General features: G+C 25.6%; 1 protein-coding gene across 1 annotated transcript; it reads right to left on the bottom strand.

The window, feature by feature from the left end:
• Positions 1–14,306: 14,306 nt before the first annotated feature.
• On the bottom strand, positions 14,307–21,355 carry LOC145829348 (ELAV-like protein 1). The gene is made up of 7 exons (XM_082937113.1): positions 21,140–21,355; positions 20,767–20,972; positions 17,785–17,891; positions 17,558–17,668; positions 16,780–16,853; positions 15,431–15,653; positions 14,307–14,949 (listed from the first exon to the last, which is right to left on the bottom strand). The coding sequence occupies exons 1-7, from the start codon at positions 21,301–21,303 to the stop codon at positions 14,839–14,841; spliced, it is 996 nt and encodes a 331-aa protein (XP_082793239.1). The 5' UTR covers positions 21,304–21,355; the 3' UTR covers positions 14,307–14,838.
• Between the last annotated feature and the right edge of the window lie 874 nt (positions 21,356–22,229).

Here is a 22,229-nt window from a genome sequence, read left to right as displayed (position 1 = left end):
AAATGGTAAACTTAATGGTTTTAATTAAATATGTAGCCTGTATTTATTTCGGCCATCATCAACAAAGTTGAGATGTTTTATGCCATCGAATATAAACAATGAACTTCACCGCACGATCAACAACAACAGCATCCGAGACAATCCTACGACCGGTTTCGTCCTAATTAGGACTCATCAGGCAGGAACAGTCGCGAGAAACCGCTGTTGTGATCAAACCAAGCGGGCTTAAGTACGAAGTACTGAAGCGACCGTTTGTGGGTAAAATCCGAAAAATTGACGCAGACAAAAGCTGAACTAAAATAAATATTAAATTTGGTTATAATTTTTTAAAACAGTTTTTATAAATAAATTCTGCAGCATTTTGTACCAGAAAAATAAGATCAAACCTGATCTATAGAACTAAAACTTGTTTAAATTAACTAAAAATCCTTAAAAAAAACGTGTTTGAACATGAAAAATAACATCATAAAAAATATTACAATTAAATTAGTTTAAATTTAAAATTAACTAGCTTTTTAAGTATGTAATGGAGTAGATGCTGCTATTTAAAAAGTAGTTTTTAAGTTTACCCGTGATTTAACTATTACAATTAATTTAAATTTTTTGATTTTTACATACATGAGAATTTTTTTTAGAATTGTTGAAATCACAGAAGATTACGAAAAAACTAACAACGTTCTTCTAAACGTAAAAATTTGTCCACTTTCGATTAGAAATAAAACAAATAGTAAGTTTTAGTTTAGGCACACTTAGATTAAAAAAAGGTCATTCAGTTTATTATAGTTTTCAAGCCTTATCATACTTTAGACCAGTGGTTTTCAAGCTGATCACAATCTAAGCATCCTAAATTGCATTAAAAATACCTAGTGCACCTATAGGTGTAATTTTATTACGCCCGATATTGGTAAGAATACGTGAATTTTTTTTGTTTGTTACTATTACGACACTTTTTGTGTGTTTTAACTTTGACATTAAAAATTGGTTAGATTTTAAAAATTTAAACTTGAATAACTCCTACAAAAAGATTTTTTTTTACTTTTCAACCTTTTTTTAGTGGCGTTTTTGTTTCATTGTTCTTTAATAACAACAATACTTTGTTTATATCGTTTACATCATACATACTAATTAAAACAGACCTCCATGATCTTTACTAAATCTCAGTACTCTTATTTAGCATAATAATATATACTTAGGAGTTTAATTTAATAAGAATTTTTATTTTTGGATTGTTATCTCTAACGAATAAAAAGTTGAAACGAATAAAAAACATCACGAAAATAAGAAATTTAAAAAGTTAGATCCAATGAAAAATTCATGTCTCCTCTTAATCCTTGTAAAAATGGATATTCTTTTTCTTGCCCAGATATGTGTTGTCTTGTGGTTATCTCATTGCATATACTGAATGTTAGGTGTTAAAATTAGTGAATTTGAACAGTAAAGTTTTACAACAATTGAATTTATAGTCGAAAATATGTTTTTATTTTACTTTATTTTACAACTTAAGTACTTAAAAGAAAAAAATATATATCAAAATTAAATTGTCTTTCAATTTTCCATTACAATATTGAGTTACTTCAGTAGATTGGTTAGCATCTAGTTTTAAAGTGCATTGCTTACCAAAACAATAATAAAACGATTTTAAAAAACTAAAACTTTATTCAACAGAACTTTCCTGAGATTTGAAATTACTATCATAGCTAGCCTATGTATTGTAAAATTTTAACAAGCATGAGTTTTTTATGTTTAAACTAGCCTGATTTCGTCTGAGTATATAGAAAATCTTAAACTAGCAAAGTGTCCCATTAGGGTAGCCATTTAAGCTGAAAACAACTTAAGTTTAAAGATTTTGTCAAAGGAAGATTAATTTAATTAAGAAAAAAAATTACATTGTAAATAAGATAATTTGCTTAAAGTAAGATTTGACTATTACACAACAAAAAAAAATAGAGTTTATTGAATACGAAACAAATTTAAAGTAGTATTACACTAGCTTTTCACTAATTTTATATTAAGACAAACACATTTTACTTTAAATTATTTTTTTTACTTAAAAGGGACGTGTATTTAAAAAAACCTAGAAAAAACTTATATAATCCAATGAAAGTCCTAACAATGTATGTCAAATTGTTTTCAAGAAAAATTGCATGCCTATATCAATTCAAATCTAGTTTATCTTGTACTCAAAAGTATTTAGAACTGTACTTCGCAGTAGAAAGTTAAAAAATTTAATTTATAAATTCATTGAAACATTTTGCAGCTAAGACAAATAAACTTCATCATATCAGGGCTGCAACTGTTTGAAGTAAGATACTTTTTTTCAATAAAAGTAAGTTACAAAAATTAAGAAAAAATGTTGTTACAAATATTATAATACTTATACATTCTAGTTTTGGAAAAATCGAATAACACTACAAAAATAAATCATAATACATAAAACGAAAAAATTGTAAATTCATCAAAACTAGCTAAATTTTAGAAAAAACTATTTAAACTAACCTGATATTTTTCGAAAAAAATCTTAACTGGCATAATAAATCTCTTGAACTTTTAAAAAAAAATACAGGATTGCCGAAGGTTTTTTAAGAACAAGTTTTTTGGTTCATTTTTAGTTTAGAGTAAAAAACAATTTCAAATAGCGTAAAAGAAAAGATTATGTAAGCCTATAATTTCCAACTTTTTCATGTACTTCTTAAGTTCTGAATGAAGACAAACACAATGTAATAATTTTAATAACTTTAGGTTTGCAACTTTTTAAGTCAAAAAAACTATCTTGAGTGATCTTAAACTGTGCTGAGTCATCGTGAGTTTTCAAAAATCCTTGTAAAAAAATCTATAATAAACTAAAATTTCAGGTTGTTTTATTTTAAATTACAGGTTTCTAGGTTTTTTGGCAACCCTGATAAAACTACTGATAACTACATTTATTACTTATTAAATTAACTCACTTAGAGAGTAACTAAAGTCGAGCAGAAAAATTAATCTTCGAAGTTTTACAAAGGAAGTGAAAACTAGGTACCAACCCATTTGAAGTCTTCAAAAAGTCCCTTTAAATTGTAGCTCGATGAATCAAAGGTCCACTAGATCCAATGACCTAATTGTGACAGTTTACATCTTTTTTTAGTTTTTTAAGTTTAATTGTTTGTTCTCATAATGGACATTTACTTTAATTTGATTCAGAAACAGTGATGATACTGAAATGGTCATATAAGTGAACTGATAAACAGAAATAAAAAACTAAAAAAATGAAACACCAGGGCTTAATTTAGCATATGTCTATAAGTATACCGCTATAAACTAAAAATTAAAGATTAAAATTACTTACTTTTTTTTAAATTCTCCCTTAAAATTTCGCGCACCTCTAATTAAGTTTCATGTACCTAAACTTTTCGTGTACCCAAAAAACAATTTCGTGCACACTAGTGTGCAGTGCACCACTGCTTTAGATTAAAGGCAAACAAAAGATTAAAATTAAAAAGTTTAAAACATATGAAAATCATTGATCTATAGATAACTAAATATATAGTGATTTTGGGTGCACAACTACTCAAGTTCTGATAAGTCAACTTCTAATATTTCTTAGGTTTTATGAATTACCTCTTTTAATATTTTTTTTCATTTTTTCTAACAGTCATAATCCGATTGACATTCCTATTAATTAGACCTACATGTAAAGTTTTTTACAAGTTTAAAATACTTTTTTAGACAAGGTAAACAGGAAACTTAAAAGTTACTAAAATTTACTAATTTAGTAGTTATCATTATTTTTTCAAAAATTAAAAAAATTTTATACATTTTAGCTTTATAATTTTGGAATTTTTAGTAGAAAAGTTTTTGTTTTATGTAAAAACTTTACTTTATATCTTATTTATGTACAACGTTAATTAAACTTGATTTTTGTTGTTTTTTTTTGTGTGTTAAGGTTTGATCTATTTTTTATTTACTTACAAGTTTTTCGTGAAAAATTTTGAAAATTAGAAATCTTAAAACTGTATGTAGTTCTATCTAAGAAAATTAAAGATTAATAATTAAACAATTGGTTACTGTTATACCAATTTAATTTTTACTTTGTTTGATTGATTTTAGTTTTATTTATACATTATACTTCAGTCTTTGTAGTTTTGTTTTTTATTTACGCCTTGAAGAACTGTTTTTACAGTGAAACATTGTAAGTTAATTACAATGAACTTGTTGAAAACTTATTGTATAACTAGTAATAGTTGAATTAAAGTTGTTGTTTTTTTTTTTTTTTTTTTGAGAAACAAAGCGTTAAGTTTTTAGTAATTTTTGAATCATATTAGTTTGTTTTGTCGTAATTTAAACTGTAATGTAACCCCTATTTTGGTGAGCAGTTTTCAAAGTTTATATTTTAAATTTTGTATCTTCAAAATAATAATAAGAATCTAAAGGGAGCTACATCTTCAGAGCTTGAGACTTTTAGAAAAGTCAACTAGCTTTGAATAGTTAAGAAACTTTTTTTTGACAACTATATTCTCAGCTAAGACAATAAACAGCAATTTAAAAACAATAAATAAATGATAAATAAAAACATTAACCGTATTACTGGAAAAATAAAACAAATAAAATAATTGAATTCTGTAAAGGTTTTATAACATATAAAATTCGCTTAAAAGTTTTGAATAAACAATACATCTAACTTTTATAAAAGTTTCATCATATACGCAGTAAGTTTCCTGTCTTTTTTAACAAACAATAAAGATAATATAACTTATAGAGCTTATGGTGTAGCTTTTAACAATTAAGTTGTTTTAAGAGGTTAATTTGTAAATTTGGGATATAAAATATAAGGAATCAGATACTTTCTTCTTATTATATTTATACAGAATTTTTTCACTCAGTTCATCTTTTAAACAATAATTAAAAACGAAACAATTTATAAAGACTTATTTAGATTAACCTAAAAAATCTGAGATGTTTTGATTTTGTGTATTGTAGTTATAATAGATACATATAACTTATTCTTAAAGTTAAATATAACTACAAAGCTGATAAAACTTTTTATTATATTTTTTTATAAAAAAAGATTTAATCATTAAATTGTTTAACTACAATGTAAAATATTAAGATTTTTTGCTTATACAAAATTCAATTTAAAACGCTTCAAAGAATAAACTAATTTTTGAGAAACGGCTAAAACACGTTTTAAAACTCACTAATATATGGCTATTTTTAGTGTTATTTTACTGTTATATTTTTATAAGTGTTTCTAATTTTTTTTACCATCAAAACGTTATTAATTAGACCTATATTAGCAATAATTTCTTATATCAAAATTTGATTTTGGATATAGTGTTTTTGATTGTAATAATTTGAACTGTCATAATACCAGTGATTTTAAGTAATAATGCTTATCAAATATTAGATAACCGGTGACAAATCATGGATCATGAAAATTTGAATAAATAATGAATAACAAATAATGAATAATAAAAAAAATCTTTGAAACTAGCCAGCACAAAAATTCAAAAAAAGAAAATATACAATTAACTAAATACAATAAAACCAAATAGATTTCATGGGTTTTATCATAAAGAAGTAATAATTTGCTTAGCAAAATAATCTAATTAAATGCGTTAAAAAAACACTTTTCCTCTTGCGTCAGTACATAACTATCAGTATATGTTATTAAAGATCTTAACAGTAAAACTTGTTAACGGCGCCTAAGGTCTAAGGTCCTTAGACCAATTTTTTTTTTATCGTTCAATAAACAATATAACTGTACAAATAACACGTTGTTAACTTTAAACAAAAAACTTATATACAAATAGTGTAAACCTATTTTTCGAACTTAAAACTAACTACTAACTATTTTATTGCAAACAGACAACAGTTTTTTGGCGTTACAATATATAGTAATCTTTTATTGGAAAGAAAATTTAGAAACATTGAAAACTAAGTTTTTCGATTGGTGTGTTATACAAAATAAGGTATTTTTAATGAGAAATTTTTTATTTCGTGTATTATTAGCCCTTCATAAATCAAATTAAACATGGTTTGTTAGATTAAGGTAGAAAAGAATATATACAATTTAGAACCATTGAACTCAACATACTTATCATAAAGAAATTTAATGAGTACATTGTAAAAGATACGATGAAAGCTTAAGAGCCCCAAAAAATCAAATAAAATTATATGTTGAAAACCTGTTTAACTATGTGATAGTTGTGTTAAATTCAAAATTTTTAAATTACTTTTTACCGGTTAATTTTAAGTATTAGTTTTAAAATTAAGGTAAAGTACGTAACAAGTTAAGAAGATCTTCTGAAGGAGAACTATTTTTATACTAAAATTTAATAATGAACATCGATAAATCTTCCCTTACAAAGGTAGTAAATTGTGTACTCAAATGCTTAACAACTCAAAAGATACCATTTTAAAAGGTTTAAGGTTAATCTAAGAGATATTTTACTAAAAGTAAAATTTAATAAACTAGAAAATATTGCATGTGTTTTTAAATTATCATATGTTTATAAATATACAAATAATTACTTTATATCTTAAGATAGACCTTATTGTGTAGTTCAATTTGATTTTTATGACATTTGTTTAGTCTAAATTGTAAAAACTAGTTGTATATTTTATTATATTTTAGAATATAAGTAAACACATTATTTAATAATTAGCATTTCATTTGTTATATTAAATTTACTAAGTCCGTGGTAAAATTGTTTTAAAAAAAAGTTGAATAGAAGATTAGAATTTACATTTAAAGTATAGTTAATAATAACTTGGCTATTTTATATATCTTTCTCCTCTAATAAAAGATAACATGTTGTAAATATTGTTTATTGAACGATAAAAAAAGCGCTCAAAAAGTTTTGTCTAAGGACCTGGTGTAGAAAAGACCGTTCGGTTATCGTGTCGTATACCACTGTTATACTTTTTTCTTTCTTTTATTATAACTACTAAGCAATCTTATTTAAATAAAAGTTTTACATCTCTTTTCAAACTTTAAAGATAAGATTTAAATAAACTTCTAAAGGTTTATTTTTTCTTGTCTTCAATTTTTTTTTTGAGTTTGTATACATGTCAACTTTTTAAACTTTAATTTATATGTAAAAATTCAGTAGGTCAAAATAGAATTTTTCTTGAAGCACCTATATTTGTATGATTACAATTATAATTTATTTAAGGTCCAGCGGCCGCTCTAGTTTAGTTTATAGGATGCTGTACTACTTCTAAGAAAGAAAACAAAAACACGAAAATTTATAATTTTCACTGAAAAACTTTACATATTTTCTTGTGTTCTGATATTAATTATTTAAACGTTGAAAAAAACAACAAGTATATAACATCATCTTAGTGCATAACTTAGAGCAGTGGTCGTCAAGGTGTACACGAAACTTTTTTTGGGGTGCACGAAATTTTGAGATTACAAAAAAAATACATAGAGTTAGATTAAGTATGTAGTTAATATTTAATAAAGTATTTCAAGAATACTGAACTGGGGATTTCGTAGTAATTGCGGAGAAGTGTTCAATTGATAAGTATGTAAGACAAAGCCATATAACTAAAATGTCCTTGTGAAAGTAAGGTAAAATAAATAAAAAGGTCAATTAAAAAGAGGATCAAAAAAAAAAAGTTTCAGCTTCAGTTGTTAAATGGTTTGCATGTAAATACAAACTGAGTTTTGACTTTTAAGGAGAAATGCACTAATAAAAGTCCCACCACTAGCGGCGCTTATTAAAATTAGATCTTGGGGTGCACCGATTTTATTTTTTGCAGCTTGGTGTACACAGAATTTGACTAGCTTGACGACCACTGACTTTGAGCACCTTTGAGATCAGCTGTAACAAGTCTTAAGTAAAAATAAAAACTATGATATTATAATTCTTTTTTACGATTCATGAACACCTAAATGTAAAAGAAACCTGTTCAGTAGCTTGCAAAACAAAAAGTTAAAAACGTATTACTGTGTTAATTGTTTACTGAACAACAAAAAGACTCATAAAAAGCTAGGTCTAAGGATCTGAAGTATAAATAAAACTTTCATTTATCGAGTCACACTCCACGGACACAGTTTAAAAAATTTCTTGGGACTGTTGTGAACAAAAAAAATGTTTTTTTTTGAACTAGAAGCTGCAAATTTACTTCAAAAATATTCAATGTTAGTTGAATTAAAGTTGAACTAAAAGTATTTACTTGTTAAAAATAACCAGCTTTAAGCAAATTATTGTTTGTTTAAGTTATGTAGCAATTGAAAATTTGATTGTAACAAATTAGATTACTCCACGTCTTTTAGCATAATGTTTTCTTTTTGATACTTACTTTGTTTTGACTTTTATATTTTACTAACAAATTACCATGTCATTTCAACTACTCGACGACCGCGACGTTTATACAGTGATATTTAAACACTTTTACTAAAATATAGTTTAACTTTTAAAATGTTTTATGTTGTTTTATCTTTATAAGAAACATTAACTAAAATAAAACTATTAAGTTTTTATAGTGACATTTAAATTTTCAATAATTAAAATATTCGGTTTAAATGTACTCCAGCTTTAAAGTTTTGTAAATAGTTGAAGTAAAGTTTAAAAAATTTCTAATATCTACCAACACTATGTTCTATCAATGACCTCAGTATTTATTAGATTTTTTTACAGATGATTTTATTGAAGAAAACGTTATTAAAAAGTTGACAGCATAAAAAATAGACAATTAACTTAAAATTGTTATTAATAACTTAACATTGATTTTATGTATACTTATATATTTATTTAGTATATTATACATAATGCTATAACATACTAGATGCAACTTTAATCAGTTTATTTTAAATCTTTTTTCAAATGTCGGTTTCATTCACGTGTTAAATTATGAAAGCAAAAACATCTTGTAGATTTTAAATTTAGAGTTTAAGGATAAAAAAAAATTTAGAAAAAAAAATCAAAAACACATGTTCATTGTTCTGATTAAAAGTATTTATAATAGGTAGCATACATTTTAGAATGCTGCAATTTTCAATAATTATATGACACAAATGATTAAAATAAATTAACTATCGTTTATCTCAGAGTACGGCTGTAAAAAATCAAAAAATAAAATAACATCTTAATGATTATGAGTAAGTATAAAAATGAAAACCGTTTCGTTGTAAAGAAGTAAGGAGTGGCTGTAAAATCTCCCATTAAAAATATACTTACTTTTTAACATTTTCTAAACAACATGTGTTGGTGTAAAACAAAATATTTTTCGTTGAAAAACTTTAACTAGTCATGTTTTAACGTTGCTTGTCAAATATTTTTTGCATCTTCAAAGAACCTACCCATTTTTTTAAATTCAATAACTTTTAAAATTAGCTGAATAATCGATGTTAAGGTTTTAGTTGTTAATCTACACTTTAAATACCATTTAAAACTCTAATTGAATTAATAAGTTAAAATAAAATGGTGATAGGCTATTATAAAGTTAAATTGTGAACAATCGTTTTTTATATCTAAACCAACTTGAAAAATTATACAACTATAACTAACTAAGACTTATGGATATAACACAAGTAACATATTAGGAACGTTTTATATCGATTAGCTTTGATTTTTTATAATAGACTTATGATGTTCTAGTTGTTTATAATTGTTTTCCAACTTTTCTTAAAGTTCATAAATGGCGAAAACATCTACAGCATTTCTATATTAGGGGGCTTGTTTGACCGTTTGTAGAGCGAATAAAAATTATTAAACTTAAAAAAGACACTTTTAGTATATTTAAATAAATAAAGTTCAAAAGTGTTAATTAACGTGAGAAAAATAGCTTATCGCGGGTAAATTTAACATTATAATATTTTTTTCATGTCATTTAACCACTATTTTAAAATGTTTACTACTGTCAAACAGCTAAAATAGTGTCAATAAAAAGTCTCAACTCAACAAAGTTCGAAAAATCTTGCATAAATTAATCACAAGGTAACAGAAAACTAACGGTTTATTGTACATATTTAATAAAATTTAGGTATATACTTATATCACGGGTTTTGAAAATGTACAAACCGTTAGTAAACTAATTTCAAATGTTGTAAGAAGAGGTGCAGGTTTAGTTTTAAGCAGAAAAAACATTATTTTTCAGGAAACAATTTATTTTAACCAAAGCTCTTTTCTACAAACAATTAGCAGTTTGATTTGTTTAAGTATTGCTAAGTTTACACCAAATTTTTTTTTAGTATAATATTATTAAGTCTTTATCATAAAATATTCACATATGCAAAGACCCTCCTAATTATAGTTGTTTATTGAACGGAAAAAAAAACGCTCAATTATTTGGTCCAAGGACCTGGTTTACGAAAAAACCTTTCGGTTATCGATTTATACACCAGGATACAGTTTAAAGTCATGTCCAGGACTTGTTATATTGTGATTTTATTTTGTGTTTTAAGTATAGTTTGGAAAGTTTATTACAGATTTGAAAGAAATTATTATTGTGGTTTTCTTAAAAGCTATAACAGTCTACACTCTACAGCTACTTTATTTATCACAATAACCTGTTAAATTAAATAATTGAAACAGAAGTGTTAGCACTAGTTGTCCTGGACAAGACGTAAAAAAAGGTATCCTCGATAACCAAAAGGTTCTTCGTGCACCAGGTTTTAGGACCAAATACTATGAGAGTCTTTTTTATTAGTTGTAAAATAATAATAATAACAATTGTAAAACTAATCTTACTTAAGCAATATTTCTATAACTTATCTCATCATTACTTGACAATATCGACCTTTTTTTTGTTTTATGTTTGTAATCTACTGTAAAGTAGTCTTAAAACTGAGCTTAGATAACAGAATACTAATGAGTTTACTTGATTAGAATATTAATTGTTGTCTGTACTAGGAATAGTTTAAAAAGTTATTCAACTTTGTTAGTGATGAAGTATATTTTATATAAGTTTTCTTAGTTTACAAACTTGACGTAAAAAAAGCAAAAAAAATCCTAAACTTACGTGATTATCATTTTTTTTAATACTTTTATTTTTTACTAAACAAAATGTTTTGTCTACTAAAATTTTGTCAATAATCGTTTAAACTAAAATAATTTTAAAGTTATATCAAATAAAACAATACTTGAAAAGTATTAGCTTAAGTACTCTTTAAAAAAAATTAAACTTCTTTATTTGATTTGGATGTTTTAAACTTTACAAGTTTTATGGAAGTTTTACAGCCATAATTATTTTTCAATATCTACATTTAAAAGAAATGATTTAAGTACAGTTGTATTTTATTCAACATGTTTATCAATTGTTGTACAAAAGGATTCGTGATTAGTTTGACACCTCTCAAAGAAGAACTTATACCTTAACCTTAAGTTAGAACTCAACAACAAAAACATTTTTAAGAGATACACATAATAATTCCATAGTGTTTCAATAAGACGGCCTTTCGACTCTACCTTAGTCATTATCAAAATCAAAACTGTGCAAAATAACTGAAACTAGTGTTAAACAACTATAATTACAAGAGAGGTCAACTAACAAAATATACAAAGTTAGTACATTAAAATGTATATAGTGCAGTAAAAATACAATACTAATAACAACAATTGTGGGAATAAAAAAAATTATACACAGTAAGAAGATATATATATATTTAATCAAAAATTCTTAATGTGTGGTTTGTTTAAATATAGATTATAACATTTAATTATAATTGCCTCACTGATCAAAGTCTCAAAATTATTTCTACATTCTTTTAGAATACCAAAATTGCTAGCAGTTATTTTTCTATTTCTACGATTGTTACAATTAATAGTATGGTCATATACAACTGTTTTTCTCTAAGGTGTTTTTTAATTTTTTCTAAAAATGATCTGGAAGTAAATCTAATATAGTGGATGCTCTTATCCTTAGAACACTTATATGTATAGACTATGTTAGAATTTAATTCGTGAGGTGACTTGTCTCTGTTGCTGAAATAATTACCAACTGTGCTTGTAGTAAAAATAACTTTAAAATCTTCAACATAATTGTTAACTAGTTTTTCAAATTATATTTGATACTTGGTTTTCCTATGTAAGGTAATTTTGTAGGGTGTTTCTGAAGTTTGAAGTATCCGTTTTTTTTTTTTATTATTACACTTTTCACAACTAATAACAAATTTCTAAATTACGTCATGATTAAATTTTTTTTAATAACCATTATTAATTGTAACCACCGAAAGGTTCTTCGTGCACCAGCTCCTAGGACCAAATGTTTTGAGCGTCGTTTTTGTCGTTCAATAGAATAGATATAATAAACTTTTATTTTGAGTTTGTGATTTCTTGATTGTAAATAGTATCACTAGAGGCTTGTTTTTGCTCTATTAAAAAACTATAATATTAACGCCCCTTTCCATTTAATTGGTGTCATTGAACTAAAATTTAAAATAAAATCTTATCACTTTCTTTTATGTGTTCCTTTGTTTTATCTGCTGTTAATTTTATTTTAAGGTACAAGAATATGAGTTCGTTTCCACCTTAGTTTTAAGTGAATTTTGTTGATTTGTGAAGTTTGTTTAGTTTTTATTGGAAGTTCAAAAATAAAACATTTACATTTTTGAAAAATACAGAATATGTCATCTACATATCGAAGGTATAGCTTTGGATGGTTTTCGTCTTCGCTATTGAACAGAGCTTTTTTCTAATGTTCGCATGAATTAGTTTGCTGTAGTAGGATCTAACGGGTTTCCCATACTTACACCATCAACTTGGGTCAATAATTTCTTACTATACTGAAATAGGCTACCAGTAAAAGATTTTAAAAGACTAATCATATTTGTTTTCGGTATAGTACTTTCATGTACTCCATTCTTAATCTTTTGTAATGCTTTATTCAACGTTACATTAACAGATAATGAAACTACATCGTAGCTAGTTCTGTAGTCACCATCATTACGTTCATATTTAGAAAATTTTCATATTAAAATCTATAAAACTTAGTTTTGTAATATGTGGTTAATTATTTTATCCAGAAATTTTGCTAACTTGTATGAAGGTGTATCTAACATAGATTCAATAGGTCTAAATGGATCGTGTTCTTTGTGTACTTAACATGTTCCATAAAACTTATCAGACGAGTTACCACCAGTAATTAAACTGTTGTATGTCTTATTGTCTATCTGTGGTTTGAGGTTGTTTGATAAATTTGCTTATGTGCTCAATTCTTTTTAGTAGAGAGTGTGTGGAATTTTTCCTTATAACTTTTTTTCTACTAATTTAAAATTGGTATTATCTTCAACAATGGCATTTAGATTATTTACATAATCATTATTTGATCCCATTTTTTTAACATTTTTAACATCTTGTTAAATAAAAACTCCAGACACCCTCTACAAAAATAAAGAGTTTAGTGTATAAGAGAAATGCTACCGACTCGGATTGTAAGAAACTTAATTGAAATTAAATTACTACCTAAATTAGGATGGTACAAAAATTGCTAGAATGTAATAGTACTCATTTTGCTGTGTGAATCAATCTTTATAAGTTAAGACTATAAAACAAAACTCTAAGTTATCAACTTATGAAAAACCCATGGATTATTCAGTTTTTTTAAAACTTAGAAGTTTTTAAGTATTTAATTACAAATCCTAAGTTTTGCAAACATTTCCAAATTAACTGTTTTAAGCTAAAGCACACAAACTTCAATATACAAATTCTTTTCATATAGGTAAGACGTATTTGTTTTTAAAATAAAAGTTAAACTAGAAGTTTGGTTTTCTTCAAAATTTTATGTAGTCAACTTTGTATAGTGACTAAACAATAGGCATTTGAATTAAATAATTCTGAAAGCTGATACCATGCTGAACTCTTATAAACTTTTTTAAGAGCTTTATATCTATTAAGTTTACAGAAAATTGTTGGGACTCTGTATGTCTTCAAAAGAAACAATTTCTGTAAAACTAACACTACATAAAAGTCTGACAACTATTTGAAATTCTGAGAGGAAAATGCTACTTGAATTTGATTAAAGCATCAAACAAAGCTAAAATAATAGTACAAACTTAAACGAGCAAGTTTTAAATGAGGTGGTTTTTATTTGTTGCCGGAATAGCTATTTAGTTTATACTAGGCGTACATTAAACTTTTCTACCATCTGAAACATTCTTTAATTTATTATTGTGCCCTAATTGCCTAAAATTTAAGGTTTATTTAAAAAAACTATCAATACTTGGGATAGTTATTTGTTATCTAACCGTCGTGTTTTTAAGTCTTTAGAATATGTACTTTAACAAAAGAGAAATAAAGCTAAATCTAAAAGTATAAACTTAATATTAATCTTAACTGCAAAAATACAGCAAATTACAAGAGTTATTAATAAACAGCAACAACAAAACTTAAATAATTTATTCTGTACATGGTGGTAAAAAACAAATCTCAAGCCTTTGGCGTAAACGATTAGTAGGTTTAAGCGTTCTTGCAACACAAATGCAGTAAAACATAACTAAATAACGAAGTTATTTTATATATTTGTACATTGTACAGATTTTTGTTATTGTCAGACTGGTATTGAAAAAAAAAAAATTTTACAGGGCCAGATTTTATTTGAATATTCAAACAGAACTCTTGTATTGATTAAAAATAAAACATGAATACTGAAACTTTCAATCGGTACTATTCAGTTATGTTGTATAAAAATTGTTTTCATTTATAAAAAACATATATAAAAACAAACAAATTCCTATATCAAAACAACACAAGTCCTCTCGAAAAAATGGTGCAGAAGAAAAAAACATGGATATATAAATATGAAACAAAACTTAAAATTTTTTCAAAACAGAAAGGTTCCTTTTTGTATATGTATTTAATCATCCAATCAAGAGACTTCTACTTTGGGTGGCCGCCGCTAGGGGGTGTCCAACACTCAAGATTTGATGGACACTTGCAGGACGCGTCCCTGGTACGTCTGCTTGTCCAGGCACCTCACTGCCTCGTTAGCCTCCTTTTCGTTGGAAAACGTCACGAAAGCGTAGCCCTGTGTGCGTGTGACAAAAATGGTCGAATGTTTTTATGGGTTTTGCAAAAAAGTATCAATGTATTTGTAATCTGTACCATCGTATGTCAAACCAAAGTGCAAAGAACCGCGGCAGGTTCAAACTTTAGGTTTAAACGCTAAACACTCGATTTTTTTTCGAAAAGTGCTAACTTAAAAGGGTTGATTACGCGGCGCGCTAGTGTACTTATATTTTACCAACTAGTTTTTTCACAGTAATAATTTTTGAAGGCAGAGTATTTTCGGTGAGAACTTAAAAAACTTAATTTACGTAAAATAAGTGTTAGCAACATTATCAACTTTTCAATAAAAGCACTATAATAAAGTTTCCAAACGAAAATTGACTTATTTTTATAAGCTACTAATTTTCACAGTACTTTAATTATAATTAAGTTTCTCAGAAAACGTAAAAAAATTACTCAACAATTCAAAAAAAATATTACATAAAATATCAAAAACAAACCTTGCCGATCTGCTTGTGATGGTCGTACATGACGTCTATGGACACGATGTGGCCGATCGGTCCGAACAGCTCCCTCAGCATGATGTTGTTGGTGAACGGGCCGATCCCGTACACGAACACCACCTTGTGCTGGTTCTGGTCGCCGTTGTTGCCGGGCACGTGGTGCATCCGGCCCCCCATGTACCCCTGGTTGCCGTAGTAACCGCCCATGCCCGGGTAGAAGCTGTCGGGAAAATGAGTTTTAGCGCTTGACAGTTTTTTTTTGTTTGAAAATTAATTTGTTTAGCTTGTTTATATTAAAACTTATCGATTAATGCTTGACGTATTTTGGATGACACAATTTCATATATTATTTGAACACCTTTTTATTTTCAAATAAAATTTATTCATGAAGTTAGAAATTTGATTTAGATAGGGAAAAACAAAAAACACACTAAAAATTTATTGCTGTTTAAGGAAATTTATTGATTAATTTTGATGACTTTAGTTTTTAATACTTAAACAAGTACTATAAACAGACTTAGACTACAGTTTTATAAAATAATTAAAACAGATCTTATAATGATTTTTTAATAAAAAATATATTGTCCAACAATTTTTGAACACAAAGTAATTATAATGAGATAAAATTTTAAAAAGAATGCATTGTTAAACGCTTTAATAAGTATAACTATATAATCTATAACTAAAAACTACACAAAAAATATAACATCAAACCAGGGTTGCCAAATGTTTTTGGCAAATTTTTTCCAAGTTTAAAAATTTCCTCCAGGTTTTAAAATTACACATTTTTGGGTCTATTTTTAGTTTAAAGTTAAGTTTAAGGTAATCTGTGTTAAATAGTATAAAAACATTGAAAAGATACTGTAAAGCTAGTTTAAATGTGTTTTTAAATAAATAAATAAAATTTGATGATGACAAAAAAAAATTTATCTATATGATAGATATTTCGTGTCAAATCGAAATTTTACTACTTAACAAGTTTAAGTTGTTAAAAGTTCCAGGTTTTTTTAGTAATTTTTGTTCAAAATTACAGGTTTTTTTGCAACCCTGTCAAAAGTTAAAAATTATATATCAAATGTCTTTTTATCTGTTAAAAACTATATAGTCTTAGTTACTTGATTTTAGGTATGTTATAACATCAAAGTTTGTTGAAGCATTTATACACCTGTTTAAAGATCCTAAAATATATTTCTTATTACTTTTAGAAAAGAAACTTCAAGTTAGAGTAATAATAAAAGATTATATTGATTCAAATATCCATTTATTTTGTGGTTCTACTTTTAATTTTTACGACAGAATACAAGTGCTTTAAATTAAAATCAAGAAAAAGTAGGGTGAAAACAAACCCAGCCATCATGGGTGAATACCTTTCTTTTAACATGCTCATCTGGTTGTACTGCATGCTACGGCTCATGAAGCTCTGTGTAAAATATTCAAAAAAAAATTATCAAATACAATAAAGTGAGCTTGTTTGGATGTATAAAGTGTACCAAATTAATTTTTAAGTTGTTAAAAAAACAATTAAACAGAAAAAATCCAGTAAGATGCGAAAGAATTAATTATTAACTTTAAGTATTAATGTTTGACTCAAGTTATTTTTATCAAAATATTATTTTTCTTTTAAAAGAGTTTTTTGGTGTTCAGGAAAAGATTATGATAAAGTTATTTACAACCGAGCTGGCTAGAAATTGTGACTCTTTTTATGGTTCGGTATATTTTAAATTTCTAAACATTTTTGGTTTATTAGTATTAGTTACCATTTATAAACAAAATTATTAAAATCTAATGTACACAACCTGCTAAAGTATATATTACATTTTACAACCGAGATGGAACAAAATTAATTCAGAAGTGACTAAAATCACACTGTCTAACATTAAATTAAAATAGCTCTTTGAGGTTTTGATGATTTTATGCATAAAATTTTATTTTCAAAAAGTTGAAAAGACCTTATTTATTTTCTCTTAAAAAATAATCAAAGCCTTTGTTTATTATTAAAGTGGCTCTCGGACTTTAAACTGTTAAATAAAAATACTCAAACTATTCATTTATTAACACTTAAATCAATACATATACAGTAATTGATATCTTTATTTATCTAAATGTAACAATTTAATTACTAACATTTCGAGAAAAGTTTTGACCATAGTTAAAAGACTTATTGTTATCATTTCTAGCAAACTTGATGTTCATTTGCTTTCCGCTCAGTTCATCGAGTGGGCGGTTTGATAATGTCTGTGTTAGGAGAAGATTTAAATTGAAACCACAAAAAAAGAGTCATACTTATCAAGTCAAATTAATATCGTTTTGAATATTACATTTAGTTTTAAAATTAAATGACATTAACTTACTGAAATGGCATTTTTAGCATCATCTATTGATGAGTAAAGAACGAAACAAATTCCAGAGCAGAGCTGGGTAGACTTGTCTTTTATCACGTTACACTGTATAACTTTACCTGTAAAGGTTTAAATAAGTTATCCATAGGCTTATTTGTTGTAAATCATAAAATTAAAAAATGTATATATATTATTTAAGACATAGATACTTTACTACAAAAGTTTCACAAATTTTGTATCTACAACTAAGCAGTTTTTTAAGTTTTATTAATCTAACTAGTATTTATTTTTCAAACTTGCCAATAATTTCTAGATTTACTAATTTTCTTAAGAGTAATGTTATAATTTTACTATTTAGTTAGCTTGTTATAAAAATAAGTGTGTAATATCTTAAAATATATGTATTGATGATTAGTTGCTGTTTGTTTTTTGTATGATAACAATGATATTATATCTACTTATTTAATCAAAATTTTGTGATGTATGTTTGTGTTACTTAAATAATTAAGAAATTAAAATTCATTTTTATATTTTAAGAAATCATAAAAATTACATTTATATTTTAACTTTCTTTTGCATTTTCTACTTATTATTCAATAATTATATATCAGTTAGGTTTGCAGTTTTTTAGTATAAAATTGGTTTATCACCTTTATTTATTATTTATATCTAAAATAAATGAGTTGTAGAATAGTGAGTGTCTTATTGACTTGTATTTAAGTATAAAAAATCAATTAACACAACAAAATACACTTTTATCTTTAATTTTTTGGTGACTACAGAGTATATTTTACAAAGTTTTGTTAGATTAGTTAGTTTTATTTCAAGGATTGCAATTTATTTGATGTGTAAGTGCTCCTAAGGTAAAAAAATGAATCATCATTACTTTTCACTTTAAGTTTAAGTCAGTGGGTACATGCTAACATACTTGCCACAGGTTTAATCAGAACTTTTTTGAGATATAAAACTTTAAATCCATCAAGAGTTAAGTAGAAATATACATTTAAATTAAACATAAAATTAAACTTAAACATATTTACGTTTGATATTAAAAGTGTTTTTGAAAGTCAAATAAAAATTAAGGGAATAGGGGGGTCAGACATTTTTTTTTACTAAAAATAACATTGTATCTTAAATGAAAGCTTAAAGTTAAAGTACAAACTACAAGCCAGTTTTTATAGAATTAAAAAATATTATTTAACTTTTGAGATATTGTAATTTTTATAAAAAGTTTCCGATACAAACGTATGGACCGCAAATTTTTTGGGAACAATTTTCTCGGCAATTTCAAAAATCACCAAAAACTTATCCCCTCCTTCATTTTTTGAGCTAGAGACCTATAACTTTCGGGAAACGTTCCTTTTGTAATTTAGAAGACTTTGAATGTTTGAATTTTGAAAATATTGAAAGTAAAAATTTTAGATAAAAAAACAAAAAAAATAAGTGGTTTTTTAATAAAAATTTTATTTTTCAAAATTAAAAAAATTCCTGCCTTCAATCTCCTTAAAATTTAGTAATACACTTTCTGTGAAAATTTAAAGAAGATTGCTTAAAAAATGAAGGAGGAGATAGATTTTTAGTGAAATGGTCTTTTTTTTGCATTTTTAGTTTGCGCCTTCCATTAGGAACCTATTGAGGTCACCGACTTTGATCGCTCATATCTTAAAAAATGCTTTGAATTTTTTCAAGCGGTAAAAAATGTCTGTTAGCTCAGATAAAACTCTATAAAATAAGATCAACTTGTAAAAATCAAGGTGGACCCCCCTATGTCCTTAATCGAAAATTTTAGATTTTCATAAACTTTGTGAATGAACCTTGTATTATACAAATATTTTAAATTAAGATTACTCCGAACTACAAATGTTTATTGAATTACTAATCAAAATACTCATAAAGATCATCATTTTGATTTTCTTTTAATTTACTAAATTTAAAAGTCAAAAATTTAGTAAAATAAAACTCTATCTAAAATGCAAAATTATTTCTAATGCATTAAAAATTATTTTTAACAAAGAAAGATTAGGAAATAATAATTTATCATTAATAATCTATCAGTTTAAGTGGAAAAACTTTCTTATATGAGTTACTTTTACTTCAACTCTTAAATGAGTGAGCCAAATTTCCTATTTTGTGAAATTATGACCTAAATAATATCTATCAATATTTCGAAAAAACAACTATGATATAAACATTATCTTAAAATGTCAAAAAAGTACTTATTTCAAATATTAACTTAAGTTTAAAAAATATCACTAATGTTATTTTTAGGGCGGTAAATAACTTTTTTCACAATTTAATTGTATTTTAAAAAGTTTCAAGTAAGCTACAAGATGCTTTTTACAGATTTTGAAAATTCAAAATAGTTTTTGAGATATAGCAGGTCAAAGTTGGAGGCAATAATAGGTACCTTATGGGATGTGCTAACTAAAACAGCAAATAACTAGAAATCACTAAAAATATATCTTCTCTTACATTTTTTGAGATAAATACCTCAAACTTCTAGAAAACGTTTCTTGCAATATTTAAAAAATTCTGTTAAAAAGAATTTTTTTCAATTAAAAAATATATTTTTTTTTTTACAGAATTTTTCAAATATTGCAAGTAAAACTTCCTAGAAGTTTGAGGTATTTATCTCAAAAAACGTAGAAGATAGATTTTTAGTGAAATAGTCTTTTTTTTTCAGTTTTAGTTTGCACAACCCATAAGGAACCTATAATCGCCTCCAACTTTGACCTGCTATATCTCAAAAACTATTTTGATTTTTTTAAATCTGTGAAAAGCATCTTGTAGCTTAGTTAAAAGTCTTTAAAATAAGATTAAATTGTGATGATTTAATTGATTGATGATGAAAAAAATGATTTATCCCTCTATGCCCTTATACTAAAATACTTAGTACATACAGATTATTAGATATTTTAAATTAAAAATAACCGCCCTAATTTTTTGAAACTAAAAATTGAGTAATAAAACCAATATAAATTAAAAACAACCAACCACACTTTTCAAATAATGATTTCAAAGTAGTTTCAGTTGCATCTGGAGGCAACCCAGAAACATAAAGGTTGAAATTTTTTGCATTTCCGTTTGGTTTTGAGTATGCAACTTTTAACTTCTTGTGTTCAACAGGGATTTTATCTAATTCTGTAATTGCCCTTGCTGCATCTTGGGCACATTCATACTGCACAAAGCCATAGCCATGGCTGTATATAAAAATGTTAAAACTTAAGTTTAAAACTCAAGTTACATTTTAATACTGTTATTTAAGAACAAAGTTTGTTTAGTTTCAAGAAATTTATGTTAAAACTATTAGTTTGGGACCAAAGTTTTATACAAAATAAATTTGTCAGATAATAAAGCAACTAAAAACCTGTATCCAGTTTCTCTATCTCTAATGACTCTAGTTGTTACAACTGGACCAATGCTTGTAAATAGTTTGTGGAACTCATCGTCTGTGAAATTTTGGGGGAGATAATTTACTATTAAGTTTGTCTTCTCTTGGTCATCTTTGTCTAAACCCGATAAACTAGACATGTTAAAGATACTAAAATCTGCACCACAGCTGTATAATTTTCAAAGAAGTATTAAAATCTGTGTGTTTCAGCTATTTATGTTTTCATTTATAATTTTATCATGTTTATAAAATGCATTACTACATATAACGTAAAGAAAAAACATACCAGCATACTACTGTTATTTATAAATAGTTAAAATTATATTAAACCTAATTAGGGTTTTTAAACTTTGTTAAAAATATAATATGCAATTTAAATCTTATAACAATACAATTAATAGGTTGTATAAAACAAACAAAAAAGTATTATTTAAATTATTATCTGTTTTGAAAACAGTTTTCAATACAAATATATGAAAGATAAATTAATTGTGGCTAATTTACTTGGAATTTTTAAAAATTCTACAAAAAAACTTTTTTCTAAATTTTTCAAGTTATATACTTCAAATCTCAGGAACTGTACTTGGCAATATTACCAACAAATTGTAGGAATCACACTTTAAAATAAAAACCTAGTTTTATGATCAATATTTTTATTTCAATCTAAAAAGTGATATTTTATTTTTTAATTAAAATTTTCATTTCATAAATAATCTTCATAATTACTGTTTATGATGGTAAAGTTACCCTTAATTACCCTAGTAAATAGTTACCTTTATATATAAAAGGTAACTAATTTGGATAAAAATTTACCATTAAAAAAGTTTAATTAATATAAAATATGGTAAGGGTTACTATTAACTTGGTACTGAAAATAGATAAAAATTTTAGAAAAGGTAAACATTTTTGAAGCAAAAAATTTATGTGACTAAAAACTAGTCTGAGTTAAGGAATTTTTTTAATTAATAACCAAAAACTTAAAATTCACTGTTAATTAAGCTGCTTAAAATTTATAAAAAATTTTAAGTGTAACCTAAGTACTTAAAAACTTAGTTTAGAAGGAAAA

This window comes from Thalia democratica, chromosome 2, assembly GCF_965202585.1.
Source record: "Thalia democratica chromosome 2, ktThaDemo2.hap1.1, whole genome shotgun sequence".
In the NCBI taxonomy this organism is placed as follows: domain Eukaryota; kingdom Metazoa; phylum Chordata; class Thaliacea; order Salpida; family Salpidae; genus Thalia; species Thalia democratica.
This window is presented reverse-complemented; position numbering and strand designations above follow the sequence as displayed.

Excerpts from the sequence above, each read along its gene's own strand:
- LOC145829348 (XM_082937113.1), bottom strand. The coding sequence starts at position 21,303 with ATGTCTAGTTTATCGGGTTTAGACAAAGATGACCAAGAGAAGACAAAC. Across the intron at positions 17,669-17,784 it reads ATGCTAAAAATGCCATTTCA|ACATTATCAAACCGCCCACT; the intron begins GTAAGTTAATGT and ends CTCCTAACACAG. Across the intron at positions 16,854-17,557 it reads GTCAAAACTTTTCTCGAAAT|AGCTTCATGAGCCGTAGCAT; the intron begins GTTAGTAATTAA and ends TATTTTACACAG.